The 16,405-nt window shown below is 40.5% G+C and overlaps 1 protein-coding gene across 4 annotated transcripts in view; it reads right to left on the bottom strand.

Moving 5' to 3' along the window:
• Positions 1-16,405, bottom strand: part of TEX10 (testis expressed 10) — a 121,776-nt gene that overhangs the window by 20,760 nt on the left and 84,611 nt on the right. For 3 of the 4 annotated variants that reach the window (XM_048839417.2, XM_048839418.2, XM_048839419.2), the window contains one exon: positions 2,867-2,947. In XM_048839417.2, the coding sequence (XP_048695374.2) occupies positions 2,867-2,947 (81 nt within the window). Of the gene's footprint in view, positions 1-2,866; positions 2,948-5,087; positions 6,135-16,405 lie in introns of those variants that run through there. The other variant, XM_075125507.1, reaches the window with a different exon arrangement.

Raw genomic sequence — 16,405 nt, 5'->3', positions numbered from 1 at the left:
CTATTTCCCTCCCAATTCAAGTGAAGTCCATCCCAAGAAAACAGTCCTCTGTCCATGAATGCTTCCCAGTGGCCATACATCCCGAAGCCCTCCTTATAGCACCACTGCCTGAGCCATCTGTTGATCATCATAATCTTGTCACACCTTTGTTGCCCTTCTCTAGGAACAGGCAGAATCTCACTGAAGATCACCTGAGCCTCGATTTCCTTAAGTGTCTTCCCCAGCCTGGCATAGTCTCCCTTGATACGTTCCAGTGAGAATCTAACCCTATCATTTGTTCCCACATGAAGGACAATCAGTGGATTCTTTCCCGCTCCCGTTAGGATCCTCTTCAGCCTCAGGTCCACATCCCGTATCTTAGTCCCTGGCAGAGAGCACACCCTTCTGTTCTCTGGATCAGCTGTGGTTACAGGCCTGTCTATTCTTCTCAGTAAGGAGTCCCCAATCACACAGTCCTGCCTTTTCCTGGTGATGGTGCAATTCTCCGGTCTATCCCCTGTTCCCTCTGGCTGCTAGTCCTCTCGATTCCTATGGTCCCTTGCAATCCTCTGCAACCCATCCCATATCCCCCTCAGGCTCATATTTGGTGTTATCTCCATTGACTCGTCCCCTCTTCCTATAGGACTAGCTGCTCTTCTCTTCTTCCTTGCCCTCTCACCTTCAGTATCACCTGCTGTGCCCCTTCTTCCTTTCCCAACTCCACAAACCTGTTCCTGAGCTCTATTTCTCCTTCACTAGCCCGTCTTTTCCTCTACCTGGTTCTCTTAGTCACAGGATTCCACTGTCCACTTCCCTCACCTAGAAGACTCCCCTCAGAGTTATTTGGTCCTGCTTCCATCTGCAAGTCTGAGCTTTTCCCTTCAGGCTCCTCATGTCTTTGCTCCATCATCCGCTCGAACCCCATTCTAAACTCAACCAGAGTTTCCACCTGCATCTCCAGTCCTCGGATCTTTTCTTCCATCAGCTCTACCAGGCGGCACTTCATGCAGACGAAACTCTTTTCAGGTATCCCCTCCAGGATCACGTACATGCCACAGCTTCCACATCCAGTCATCTTCATTGTGTCTTCCACTGCATGGGTCACTCCCACTGCTGCCTCTGTATCTGTCATTGCCTTCCCACCTAAATCCTGTTAGTCCAGGAAACAAACCAAACCAAAACACCACCACCCACAGCAAAACAAACCCCCAACGAGCACCAAAACACTGCCAGACCACCACACACTCCCTTCACTAGCCTATCTGTTCCTTTGCCTGGCTCTCTTAGTCTTCCCTGCAAACTCCCCTTGCAAACTCCCACTCAAACTACCCTGTTTACAGCTCTGTTTGCTGGCTCCTGTGCCGCTGCAGCTGTCTGTGCTGCTGCCTGACTGGCTGGCTACCTTTATAGGACCCCTAGTCAGAGAAAACCTGCCCCCTAATCAGGGCTCAGCTTCTCTCCCAGCACACTGCCCCTACCAGCCTCTGGAGGCATACAAATACAAAGACAAATACCTACAAATACCTTCTCCTCCAGCGGAATACCTTCTGTGACTGTGTCTGTTGTGAAGGAATGAAGAAGACTCTCATGCAAGCATTCAAGGGTTCTGTCCATCCGTCCAGGGAGGACAAGACCTGAACAAGCATTTGAACCATAATTTCCATGATGACAGGCTGGTAAACACATTGAGGCTGACCAGCTTCATAGCTTCTTGAGGTGCAGTTTAGCATATTGCACCATGTAAGTGCATGCTCCCATGCGCCACAGAAGCTCGTGGCAGTTTTACATTGTATTGACAGAATAGGCCTTTAAATCTAGACCAGTGATTCTCAACCTATTTACTATTGTGGGACACACGTGTTATGTGGGCCACATCCACATAATACACTACTTGCAAGGCCCTGAGGATGTCACATGGGCCGCAGCTGATCTAGAGTAATACCCTGTTTTGTTTGGAAACTCAACCCTGGCAGGAAATCCTTGGCCTTTGTAGAGTCCAGGACCACCCCAATAAATTCTATTCTCTATACAGCAGTCAGCATAGATTTCTCCATATTGATTAGGACCCCTGCACATTTAAGTTGGACTCTATGGTGGCCAAGCTGGACGGTACCCGAGTCCTGGACTGGCCTCTTACTAGCCAGTAGTCTAGGTAAGGGAATATGTGGACTCCTGACTTTTCCAGAACACCACTGCCACATGCTTCATTAACACATGAGGATCTGCTCACAGGGCAAAGGGCAGTATTGTGAATTGATAGTGGGAGTTGTTGACCACAAATCTGAGGAATTTTTGGTTAGATCAGGAAGTTAGATCTCTAGTTCTTTTGTGCTATCTTAAGTAAAGTGTAATTGTGTTTAGAATTATCTGAGATGCCTGTGTGTGTGTGTGTGTGTGTGTGTGTGTGTGTGTGTGTGTGTTTGTTTGCTTCACCTATCTTATACCTTGAGGAGTTTAAACTGTAAACACAGACCACACACAAGGTGGAACTCCGGGAAAGGGAGTGGTCCCGGGAAGCCTGAGGGGTCAGCAATGGTCCTGGGGACCTAGGGCAGCTGGGACACAGGGCCCATTTCCATGAAGGGGTGAAAGACAGCTTGAGCCTAGGAAATGCGCCCGTGGCCAAAAGACAGTGCTGCAACCTATTGAGATTAAGAGACCCTTAAGAGCACCAGGGTCTAGTGTATTAGGTCCCAACACAAGATCCTGGTGAGTATTCAGCAGAGGAAGTTTTACCAGGGCCATTTGTGATCCTGGTGATTTTGGAGTTCTGCTGCTATACTGGAGAGCTGGGTACAGAGTTAATCAGAATATCACAAAGCTGTTTCAAAGTGCATTCTATATTTTGGACATAACTTTTAGAAAATACAACAAAAATGTTATTTACCAGGTATTTACAGATACCGTTCTGGAGGATGTCAAAACACTGACTTCGTGAAGGTATAGTGGACAAGCTGTGACATACCACCTGTTTAAATGAAAGAAAACAAACAGTTATATTTATGAATTTAACACATATGTGACAGGCAAATATGGTATTTATTGTACATACATCTGTGTGTACACATATGAATACATGGGCATATGTGGACACACAACAGCTATCCCTCTTAAAGTGCTGATCCTTTTTCAAAATTTTAAAAGTAACCTTTAGTGTTACAAAAGAAACTGCCTGGGTCAGAAATCACCAAATACAAATAAAACAGCAGAAAGAGACATTTGGGGATGCAAGAAATACGTTATTAATGGACAGCTGACTGGAATGGGAGTCAGGAGACCCGGATTCTAATTCTCACCTCTGCCAACCATCTGTTGTATGACTTCGGGCAAGTCACTTTACCTCTCTGTGCTTGTCTCCCATCCCATACTTTGTCTGTCTTGTCTATTTAGATTGTAAACTCTTTGGAGGGACCACTGTTATACTGATTTAGATTAAACAAATGGGCGAAAAGTGTTAACATAACCCAGTCACTGTCCATCATTAATCAGTGTCAAACAAGGTTCGCGTTTTGGTATGCAGAGAGCTCAGCCTGCTTAGTACCATGGCAAACACATTATTAAAAATCCTTTTAACCTTTTATTAAAGATTAAAAAAAGAAGAAAAACAGTTAAAGCTTTTGAAATGTGAAGTACTGAATAAGGCTTTCATTTTAACATCCCTTATTCTCTTTCCCTTTAGCTGGAGAGTTTTTAGAAGGAAAACCCCCCTTGTTTGACAGGCAGTATCGAAGATTGTAATAATTGTCCTTCTGGGAAAAAGAAGTTAGCCGAGATGGGCTGGAGCCATTGCTACTGCTGCTGAAGTCCAATCCTGATTCATCCCAGGTGGTGTCTGGGATTCAGCTGGAGCCGTAGAGGTGGCAATATCATTTAGGTCCCTCATTCTAGTCCAGTCTTGTCAGGACATCTCTCAGGATCAGGATGAAGGCCTGGGGTCCCAGGACATGACGAGGGTGGCCGTCATGATGGTGAAGCTTGCTCCAGTAGCCAATTTTTCTCCCAATTTCTCTTTAATGACCCATAAAAGGGAATGGTGGATGAAATAGCCCACCCCCTCATTATTTTGTCCAGCAATACAGCCTAGATTCCAACACACCAATTTTGATTCACGGATTTCTGGTTCCACACTTTTCTTTTTACCAAGCAACCATGATCTTAAAACAGTCCTTGAGTTGTATCAGCAGAACTTTCTGTTTGGACAAATTCAGTCCATCTCCACTTCACATCTTCCCCCACAAACATTTGTTTTTATAGGTTATTGTGCCATCTTACCTTTCACATACTTTTTACAGTTGAGCTCACAATAAGGGTGAATATGTAGGCCCCACTTATCATAACACCACCCCTTTTTACAGTCCCTAGCACAATGGGGTCCAAATCTCAACTGGGATTTTAGGCGGCCCTGTAATATAAATAACAAACTACTTTTTGCTAACTATAACACGCTACATTAATGGGGAAGTGAAATGACTTCTTGATCTGTCCTTTAAAAAACCGGATATCAGATAGCAAGATCAAAACCTCAAGCAAGGTATGACTAGCTGTCCCCAAATTGTACAAATATCAACTAACAAAGCAGGGGAGATTCTTCTGGTCACACCCCCTTCTCCAGCTTGCTGCCAAATGATTCATTCCAAAACTGTGAAAATCTCTTTGAATAGAATTATTAATAATAATGTCCATGCCAACCACTAAATTATGTACAACAGGATAACTAACCCAATAATCTGTAGATATAAAAGTTAAATTATCCCTTTGCTAAGAGGGAGGGTAGAATTGTGGAAGACACTGGTAGCAGAAAGGAAGTTATTGGGCAAAAAAATTCTCATTCTGCAGCCCCATGTCTCCCGTGATTTTGATATGTACAGGACGTAGCAAGCAACAAACAGAAGAAGACAGGGATAAAGAAATAGAATGAGATGAAGAAAGTCTCCCCCCACATAAAAATTAACTACCAAAATGGCAAGCTATTTCTGGATCACTACGTGCAGCACCTTCCTGCTGAAGGATTCCTCTGAAGAGGACAGAAAGTCCAACTCATAGTGTCTAATGAAGGAACTAATAGAGGACCATGTTGCTGCTCTGCAGATCCCTGCAGAGGACATGCAGGCTCTTTCCGCCTATGACGTTGTCAAAGACCCAGTGCAGTGTACTTTGATTCCATGCCTCTACAATGCATAATATGATTAATCTGGCTAAAGACAGTTTGGATATCCAGAGCCATTGACTCTTTGGGGTAAGGATATGAACATGATGCCCAATCTTCTTGTTGATGTGGTAGGCTGGATGGCAATCTTTAGTACTCTATGAACATTCAGATTATGTCACATCATTTCTGTAGGATGCCATGTCTCTGGATAGAACAACGGGAAGATGATCTCCTGCGAGGCATGGAAAGTTGAGTTCTTCTTTAGCAAGAAAGATTCTGAAGTCCTTAACACTATCTTGCCATCATGGAACACAGAACAAGGTTCCTGCATGGATAAAACTGCCACTCCAACACTCATCCAGCAGACGTGACAGCAATCAAGAAACAGGTTTTTATGGGTAGATAGAATGGTGTGACCAACGTAAATGGTTCAGGTGGATTGTTAGGGATTTTAGCACCAGAACTAGATCCATTTCAGAAAGACTGGTCTGACCACAAGTCTAGCCAGTTTGACTGCTTTGGGAAATTTCAGTATTCCTCTGCCAAGGAACCCAAGGACCCTGCGTATAAAGTACAACTTATGGCCAATCCCTAGTGTGCTACAGATCTGGGCTAGAGTCCTTTGACCACACCGTCCTGAAGAAAGTCCAGAATATCTGGAATTCCAAGGTCCTTGGGGATCGTTTCCTTGACACTACAAGCTAAACCTTGTCCAGAAGACAGAGTAGGCTTTTACTCTCCTTCAGACAGACTTCAAAACTAGAATCCCAATCATTCATGAAGATAGTCAGACCACGATTAGTGCTTCCCTCTCAATAGCCTTGTGGTCAGTTATATACAGTCTGGGTCTAGATGGAAGATATGATCTTGGTGAAGATGTCTGGCCTCACATATAGATTCAATGGAGGTTCTAATGCCAAGTCTACCACAGGCCAATGGTCAAGGGTTTCTTTGGCCAGTGTGGAGATCTTTGCTTTCTCTCTCCTTATCTTCTGGATCTCCTTTCCTAGAAATGGAAGAGGAGAGAATAAGAACATAAGAACGGCTATACTGGGTCAGACCAATGGTCCATCCAGACCAGTATCCTATCCTCAAACAGCGGCCAATGCCAGGTGCTTCAGAGGGAATGAACAGAACAGGTAATCATCAAGTAATATATCCCCCGTCACCGATTCCCAGCTTCTGGCAAACAAGGTAAGGGACACTTCAGAGTACGATTTTGCATCCCTGCTCACCTGGGCTAATAACCATTGATGGACCTATTCTCCATGAATGTATCTAGTTCTTTTTTGAACCCTATTATAGTCTTGGCTTTCACAACATCCTCTGGCAAAGTTCCACAGATTGACTGTGCGTTGTGTGAAGATATACTTCTTTTTGTTCGTTTTAAATCTGCTGCCTATTAATTTCATTTGGTGACCCCTAATTCTTGTGTTATGAAAAGGAATAAACACTTCCTTATTTACTTTCTCCACAGCAGTCATGATTTTATAGACCTCAATCATATCCTCCCTTAGTCGTCTCTTTTCCAAGCTGAAAAGTCACAGTTTTACTACTCTCTCCTCAGATAGAAGCTGTTCCATACCCCTAATCATTTTGGTTGCCCTTTTCTGTACCTTTGCCCCATCTCAAAAAAGATATATTAGAATTGGAAACCAGATCTGCACACAGTATTAAGACGTAGGCATACCATGGATTTATATGGATTTATATAGAGGCAATACAATATTTTCTGTCTTATTATCTATCCCTTTCCTAATGATTCCCAACATTCTGTTCACTTTTTTGACTGCCACTGCACACTGAGTGGATGTTTTCAGAGAGCTATCCACAATGACTCCAAGATTTCTTTCTTGAGTGGTAACAGCTAATTTAGACCCCATCGTTTTATATGTATAGTTGGGAGTACGTTTTCCAATGTGCATTACTTTGCATTTATCAACACTGAATTTCATCTACCATTTTGTTACCCAGTTTTGTGAGATCCCTTTGTAACTCTTCACAGTCTGCTTTGGACTTAACTATCTTGAGTATGTTTGTGTCATCTGCAAATTTTACCACCTCACTGTTTTACCCCCTTTTCCAGCTCATTTATGAATATGTTAAATATGACTGGTCCCAGTACAGACCCCTGGGCAACATCACTATTTACCCTCTCCATTCTGAATACTGAACATTTATTCCTACACTTTGTTTCCTACCTTTTAACCAGTTACTGATCCATGCGAGGAATCTCCTTCTTATCCCATGACAGCTTACTTTGCGTAAGAGCCTTTGGTGAGGGATCTTGTCAAAGATTTTCTGAAAATATATGTACACTATATCCACTGAATCCCCCGTCACATGCTTGTTGACTCCCTCAAAATATTATAGTAGATTGCTGAGGCACGATTTCCCTTTTCAAAAACCAGGTTGACTCTTCTCCAATAAATTGTGTTCATCTATGTGTCTGATAATTCTGTTCTTTACTATAGTTTCAATCAATTTGCCTGGTACTGAAGTTAGGCTTGCCAGTCTGTAATTGCCAGGATCACCTCTGGAGCAACACATTAACTATCCTCCAGTCATCTGGCACAGAAGCTGATTTAAAGGATAGGTTACATACCACAGTTAGTAGTTCTGCAATTTCACATTTGGGTGAATATCATCTGGCCCTGGTGACTTATTACTGTTTAGTTTATCAATTTGTTCCAAAACCTCCTCTAATGACATCTCAATCTGGGACAGTTCCTCAGATTTGTCACCTAAAAAGAATGGCTCAGGTTTGGGAATCTCCCTTACATCCTCAGCCATGAAGACAAATGCAAAAAATTCATTTAGTTTCTCCGCAATGGCCTTATCTTCTTTAAGTGCTCCTTCAGCATCTCGATTGTCCAGTGGCCCCACTGGTTATTTAGCAGGCTTCCTACTTCTGATGTACTCAATTTTTTTTGCTCTTACTTATTGAGTCTTTGGCTAGCCATCCTTCAAATTCTTTTTTGGCTTTCCTAATTATATTTTACACTTCATTTGCCAGAGGAGGAGACATGGCTAGCAGAGACTGCACTACAGCTTTGAACTGCCCCCAGAAACTGCAGAAAAGAGGGGAATAGCCCATATGTACCAGAATTGTGGGAGATACTGGGCTGCAGAAATTATCTCAACTTATTGCTAAGCAACTCTGATCCCATCAGATCTTGCAAGTTGAACAGTATCAGAGTAGGTAAGGTCAGTACTTGGATGAAAGAAATTCAAGGAACACGTAAGTGTTTCAGCAAGCAGTGCTGATACAATAGGAAACATTTTTCCCACGGTATCAAAAATAAACCAACGCCCTATTATGCTGCTGGGACTGCATACTACTCGAAGCATTGTCTTTTGGAGAACACAATGCTGAGGTCTATCACTTCTGATTAGGTATAATTCCATGGCATTTTCAAAACTATACAAGCTGTTAATCATGGTATCCTGGCCAAATTCTCATGTGATTTTTCCAGATATTTCAACCTAAGTTGCCCCCACAGCATCAAACAGATATTGTATTCATCTTCATTTCCAATCCTGTGGTTGTGTACTATTATTAAATTATTATTAAATTATTATTAAATTATTGTGTACAATAATGTGGTTGTGTACTATTAAACTATTATTACACTTAATCCCAGATATGGTTGCATTTCAGTGGTAGGTAAAGTGGTTGTAATGTATGCAGTTTGTATGTCAATGAAAAATTGGTGAAGTGCTTTGGGATCTTTCAAGATGAAAGGTACATTATAAATTCATATACTAGCCCAGGAGAGAGACTGGAGTATAACCAATTGAACCTACTGATTATCTTGTAACAGAAACAAAGTCCTATCTAGAACACAAACCGATATTTCGAAACACTACAAGCACCTACGGTCAATAGAGGGCACCACTTAAGACAGAAAAGACTGTAAGCAGTAACATACCACTATCATTTAAATGATACTATTGAGGTTCTTCCTGACCTCCCCACTAAGTACCCCCATACATCATGACCCTCAATTTCTTGTTTCCTTGTTACTACATGCAGAGGTATCAAGACGACCCCAAAATCAGAGGTCAGATTAACCAAATAAAACATACATACATGATGGACCTATTAATTAAAAACATTAATCTCACTGAATCAAAGACACCTAGTTACTTCTTGCCCCAAAAACTACTTTGTGGAACCTGCTATAGTTATAGTGAGTTCAGAGCAGGCTCACACAATTACCATTCTGCCATCACTATCCACTGAAAAGCCAACAGGCGTAAGAGAGATTTGACCTGCTCCTTATGTTGGCCCATAAAAGTTCTCAACCTGATCCTCAAGATCTTCCTTCCTAAGGTGTTTGTTTTAGCCAAACAAAAATGAACAAGATCCATAATGGGCCCATGTCTCTAAGGTTTGTGACCCAGTGTCTGTTCATAGTTTTAAATAGCCACCCCCTATGTCAAACAAAAACATAAATAATCCAAAATACCAAAAGCCAAATTCCAAGCTTTCTCTGTTGAAGTTCCTACTTGGAAGCACCCTGGCTGATCACTCAGCTTCCTCTCCAGCTACACCCATGCAAGGTCAACAGCTAAGCTTGGAAGGATTTTTATTGGTAAATGTCAGTAAATGTCGATTTCTCCACACACACACCCCCCCAATGAAAAATATTTATATCAATAAAAACTGAAAATTACAGATAGGCAAAGAAAGAAAAATTACTGCTTGAGCACTCATGTTTCATTTCAAGATATTTACCTTGTAGATTTTGACATGTGATTTTGACAATTGTGTTTTAATGGTTATAAAGCTTTAACTTTTTGAATTTCATCATCTACTGTCATTAAATAATTGTCTGACCTCCCCTATTGTCTGCTCTTATACATTCCCCCATTTTTTAAAAATAGAAAAAATGCTTAAAAATAAACAATATTACTAAAAAATTTAAAGTTGAATTCTGCCAAGCCTATCAACATATTATTAAAGACCTAACTGGCAAGCTAACAAGGCCCACTGCCAAACAAACCCCACTTCTTAAACCCAGCAGATCCTGGATGAACCACTTGGTGAAAATAAAGATCTGAGCTTCTCTCCTGGCACCAGCTTAGAGACAGGGTGTTGTCAGTCCAGAAAGGTATTTTCATTGAACCCCAAATTGACAGAATACCTCCCACCATAAATTTAGTTCTTCCCAGCCAACGATGGAAGAACCCAGAGCTGCAAGTTAACAGCAACATAGTGCTGAATAGTAGGGTGTTTAATTACCAGTGCTATGTTGTTCTCTAGAAGTTATTTTTTCCAATTCTCTTTGAATCCTCCTTACCTTCAACCAAAACAAACATTCTGTGTGTCCAATTCTATTTTCATATTTCTAAAGCAATAATGGAAATTATTTTCATTAATATAAATTAAATCTTGTTTGAAATGTCTGTCCAATAATAAATGTCTGTTATAAAAGTGAAACTCAAATTTGGTTAGACATGGAAATGAACAGCAAAGAAAACTTAATTATCACTTCAAAATTAGTATATTTTCTTACAATTTATTTTCCTTAGGCAAGGGTTTGCATAGTGTTTAATTTCCATGCTAGAACGTCACAGCAGAATCATTATTTTACATTTAATTAGCATTTATCACATTTTTAGCACACTCATAACAAATTGCCCTTGGACCAAAGCCAGAGCAATTTTGTTTCAGAATATTATAGAAGTGAATGGACACAGAAAAAAGTCTGTACATTTTAAACTGGTATAAAAATTAAGCTTCAAGAAAAGCATTTTGTTGTGAGTTAACTTTTTATTTTGATCAAATGGCCACCTGAATAAATTAAGCCTAAGCTATACAGAAGGATGATTTTACATATTGGAAATAACCATAAGCACAATGGAGGATACACAAAGCATTCAGTGGCATATTTTCAAACCAATGCTCAACATTCTAGCAGCTTGACTACCTCTTATGTTAAGCAGAGCCACATCATTAAAATATCACATTCTGAAAACTCACTATTGCTGCTGCAGGCTGGTGAATCCCTCCATCCCCCATTGTGGACTGTCTTCCACTTCTAGTCTGCTACTACCAGAGAGCAAGGAAGCCAAATAATGGGAAGTGGAAAAAAAGAAGAGCAGGAAAGGTAGCCCCAAGAACAGTCCCTGCAGGCTGGAGGTCAGAACCACAGAAGAAACCTTTCCAGCAGAAGACAGAGAGAGGTAGCGGGCTGGACCCCAGAACTGAGGGCAGAAATTCAGGATGATTCTGACAATCTCGAGACTGTTAGCTAGTGAATACTGATATTCTGTATTCCAGAATGCTGGCCATGTACAATTCGATTATCCCTCCTTTGCCCTTCAGACCTTGAATGAAGGGGCAAATTGTATGCCCATCTGCTCTGGCTGATTAAGTGCACTTTTCTACCTCCAAGCAGTTGCATGCATTACTTCGCAGCCTGAATTCCCCCTACTCCAATGTGAAAAACCTGTCATAACTGCAGTCCGAACCAGGGAGACTGCTGGCAGATCTTATCATCCTGTATACAGTACTTCATGTGTGAGAAGCTGAACCTCCAAAGACAAAAGATAGGGTAAGAGAGAGAGAGAGAGAGAGAACTCAGACTGAAATGAGCTCAGTCTCATTCTGAGCCCTTCTGGCTAGAAGGGACACAATGAAAAGATGATCTGGGAGGAGAGTTTTATCTTTTTGTAGTTATTTATTTATTTAGCAGCTAAAAAATTACTAAGTACTGGCCATAATACAACAGATTCCTGACTCAAAAAGCATACAACCTAAGGGTTCTGTCCCGCAAACACTTATGCCTGTGACCAATTTTATTCTTGTGAGTTAGTCCCACTGACTTCAAAATGATTACCTATATAAGTAAAGTTACTCAAATGCAACTTGGTAGGATCAGGCTCTAAACACGCAATACACACACAGAGGGGAGGAGATAAAGGTATGGAGAAGCACACTTTTTTTTTTTTTAAAAGTTTTACATTATTAACATTTTATTATTTTTATTCAATATACCATGTATTTTTGTTCAGCATTTCCCCAGTTTTTAACCACTGATATAAGTGAAAGACTTAAAATTAGGAAAGGGTTCATAATACAAATTACTATTTTATTAATTTCCTATTATTTCAAACCCTCCCGTTTTCTTCTTATCCCTTCCTTTCTTTCAGTCCATTCGCAGGCCCTACAACCCAAACATTTCCTCCCCCCCCATTTACAAGTGACCCATCAGACCTTTGACATGAAACCCACTTGAACTGTGGCAGCTCATCATTATTCCAGTCCCCTTTCGCTCTTCAGAACATCCAACATCCAGAACATCCCTCACCTTTTCTTTTACTCCACTTCCACCCCTCAAAGGAAATTATGTACCAGTAACTCCTTTCTGGAAGTCAGCATATTATTTCAATCTTAATTATACCGCAGAGTTTTTCTCTTCAGAGAAATAAAGATATGCACATCTTTCTCCCACCCCGACAAACATATGTGAGCATGCAGAGACTACACAAATATGAAGAAAAAGCAGTGGACCAAATTCTTCACTGTCCACTAAATGGAGTCACACCAGAAGAGAATTTAGCTCAATGTATTCTTTATACAAATAAAAACTAAAGTTGAATGTGGGACAGAATAAGGGAAGGAGAGAAATTATTTTATTATAAAACAGAATAAGAAATACAAAGACTTCAGGAACTAAACCAATAATTATTTTCAATTTATGGTAACATCCTTTTCAAATATTGGTAACTAAATGGGACAGGCTATAGTGCTCTTAATTCCCAAGATACTATGCGGGGTGACTGTGTTGCAAGCAGAATTCTATCCAGTATCACGTTTCTGCAGAGTGAAGAAAATGAGAAATTTTCAGGTGATGGGGCAGGCAATGAAGCTTGCCTTCTAAAGCTAAGCCAGCATCCCCCGGAGCACCATACCTTACCAGACAATGTACTCTCCTGTCAGGTGCTGCTTCCTCTCTCTGAAGTAAACAGATTTGACAGGGCAATATTAACAGTGGTCTGAGTTGTTGGAGAAGCTGCTTACAACAAGAGATCTTTATTGTTATGGCTTGGCTAAGCTCACAGAGCATGATATGAAAAACATTCCGGATTCAATTCCTCCAGAAAAAGCATCCACAGAGCAGAGTTTAAAAAACCAACAAAAACAAACCAACAAAAAACCCCACACCTACACAGAAAGAGGGCACAGGATAAATGCAGTCTGCAGGAGCAGATTATTCAGAATGGGAATAAGAAGGAAAAATGGTGGGGCTGAAATTACAGTCCAATATATTAGAAAAGAAGAACAGCTATGTGATTTAGTTACAAATTACTGAAAAAAATACATGCACAGTGTGACACACATTTACACACTACATTGTAATGTACATCTAAGGATTTAGAGTAATTCTAAAACATTGTTAAGGTTCAACTTATACTAAAAATTAGAACTAAATAACCAACCATGGGCTAGGGGACAAATGTAGAAAGGTTTCCTGGCCTAAATGTATGACACATAAGGCCTATTTAGAATATCTTTATTTTTTTTTAGCGATGAATTATTTTTTCTAAAGCTACTTATACCCAGAAAGCATGGCTAAACTTACTCTCTCTCTTGTGGCTGATGTGCCACCTGGAAGAAGGTGAAATCACACCCCAAATGACAGCACTGTTCTAGTTCTTTTTTCAAAGCTCTCTCTATTAACAAAATTCAAAACCAAAACAACCCAAAACAGTCTCAGTGTCTCATGTTAGCCTTTCACTCACGGGGTTAATGGTCATTAAAGCTCTTCTTTCCCGGGCTCCCCAGCCCTACATAGCCAAGGCTTCCCCCAACTAGTTCCAGCTCCCTGAAGCTGTCTCTCTTTCAAGTCTTACACATGACGATGTAAACAGCCCCAATTCCTCACAGATCTTCTTCTGACCCTGGGTCTCTCCTTCTGCCCTCTTTCCTAATAGGCAGGAAAAGACACTCAATTTCCTAGATTCCTGAATTCATAGCACATGATAGGAGCACAAATGTGACTAAGGCTCCCAATTTCAAAGGATCATAACAGAAGCCCTGGGACACATGAATAAGCCCCAAAGCCCTGTTACAGTTTTTCGTAGGAAAAAAGAAGAAGAAATCAGCATTTATATTTTCTTACAAAAAGGGAACAGTAGAATCAAGATAAAATATTTAATTCACTACATTTTTGAATGAGTGTTTTGTGTACGTTGAGGCTCCTCCTCATTTCTTTGGCTTTCATAGCCACAGCAAATTTTTTTTAAGGTAAAAGTGTTTATTTTATTTGTAAGCTTAAATTTTGGATATTCTACATAAAAATGAAAGGTTTATGTTAAGTTGTTTCTTAAAGAGACTAAAATAAAAATACATTTTTATTTCTAATTCAAAACAGCTGACATGCATCAGCAACATTTTCAATTCATGTTTCATCACATTGCTTAACTAAGAGTTCATAGTAAGTTTTAAAAAACTATACTTACAAGGCTATATGGCAGGAACATAAGCAAACTCTGTTGTGGTATCACTCAGCGGTCACTGGTCAGTCAAGGGCCATTGCTCTGCAAGCTGATTAGCAGCCAGCATTGGAAATTTCAGTTACTGACTTTCTGATCAGTCTGCAGTTCAGCAACTAACAACCCAGGTCAGATGGTGATCTGCCACATGACAACAATCTCTCAACTCTAATTTTGAAATCTGGATTTGGAATGAGGTAAAGCATAGAAATCAAGATTTTGCAAGGATGTAAATCCAAAGTTACACTCCTTAAAATAGCAATGTACTTTTCCCATCCTATGTTACCATCTCAGAGATTCTTTATCATCCTTGCTTTATCACCTCTTCTAGACAGTATGTGATTCTTCAATGCCCTCACTATTTTGGGTCTCATTCAGTGAGCAGTCCAACTATAGTTTCTATAGCCCTTTTTATGGTAATATGATCAATTTTGCTTTTTTTTGCTCCCTCAATAAGTTTAGTCACATCAGTGTTCAGTTTCTGAACAGCTACCACTTATTACTTTTTAAAGTTTGTCAACTTCAACTCCTGGATCCTTTTCTTGATCAATGTTTTCCACCTTGTGACCATTTAAGGACTAGGCTGTTTCCATCTTTTAAAAGGTGATCTCATCACTACACTTTTTTGTATTACATGCAAAAGTACCTTATGCAATAAGTGTCTCCATTTTCTTCCACGATTTCTGGATTCAGTCTATTCACACTTTTGACACTGGATGGGTTCCCCAAAGTTATGTCCTCTAAATTTACACTCTTTTTTGCCTACTCCTTCCCACAGGTCATTAAATGTACTGTATAGGACAGGTGTGTCCAAACAGCAGCTCACAAGCCACATGCAGCTCTTTTACACTTAAAGTGCAACTCGCTGAACCCCCCCATGCCCTGCACATTCTCCGCCTACCAGACTGGAGGGAGTTTGAGGATTCAGCCTCACAAGGGGGCACACTGCGGCTTGGGGCTTCAGCCCCGTGCGGGCGGGGGAGGTGGGGCACCACCCTGTGGGGCACCACCCTGTGGGGCAGGCTGTGTGTGTTTCATGGCTCTCCAACTTCTGAAGATTATTGTACACGGCTCAGAGGGTCAGTAAGTTTGGCCATGCCTGGTATAGGACAAACAAGACTGCTACTCTGGAATCCAGACTTTAAGAAGAATTAAAAAGTGGTAAATTGCATTTTTTCTAAAATTTTCAGAGGCCACACAGTCAGACATTAAATTCATAGCAACAAAAATTATCACATGCACATTGTTTCATTTGTTAAACTGCTCATTTCTGTTATTACTATTTCATTTGACACTGACAGGTCAATTCACTTACAGAGTAGTGGAACAGTATTACTGACATGCACATGACCATATGACCAGTTAAAATGAATGAAAACGGAAGTTCTTCTTGCTTTAAGCTGCAACAGTTTATTCAGGAATCTCATCAGTTTTAGTCACAGGGGTACAATCTTAAATAATTGGCTCTAATAAGTGGCAGTGGTCATTGTAAGTGTTAGCTGCTCAATAAAATGGGCGAAGATTCCTGCATTTATATTTAATCTCTCATGACCAAGTATGAAGATTAATATTAACATTTACACAAAATGGCATCTTTTTAAAAAAACACTGGCTTTCTTGTATGTTGTTCCTTAAATTAGTAAGTAAATTGTTAAAACTTATTTGGCTTTGTACTTCTAGCATCCTAGGAGTATTTAATAATCCTTCTATGCAGAAACGTTAAAAAAATTAGGGGGACCAAAACAATTCCCAAAATGTGTTTTGTTATAA

Source organism: Caretta caretta, chromosome 2 (genome assembly GCF_965140235.1).
Source record: "Caretta caretta isolate rCarCar2 chromosome 2, rCarCar1.hap1, whole genome shotgun sequence".
Lineage (NCBI taxonomy): Eukaryota > Metazoa > Chordata > Testudines > Cheloniidae > Caretta > Caretta caretta.
The sequence above is the reverse complement of the archived record's forward strand: the minus strand, read 5'-3'. Positions and strand labels throughout refer to the sequence as shown.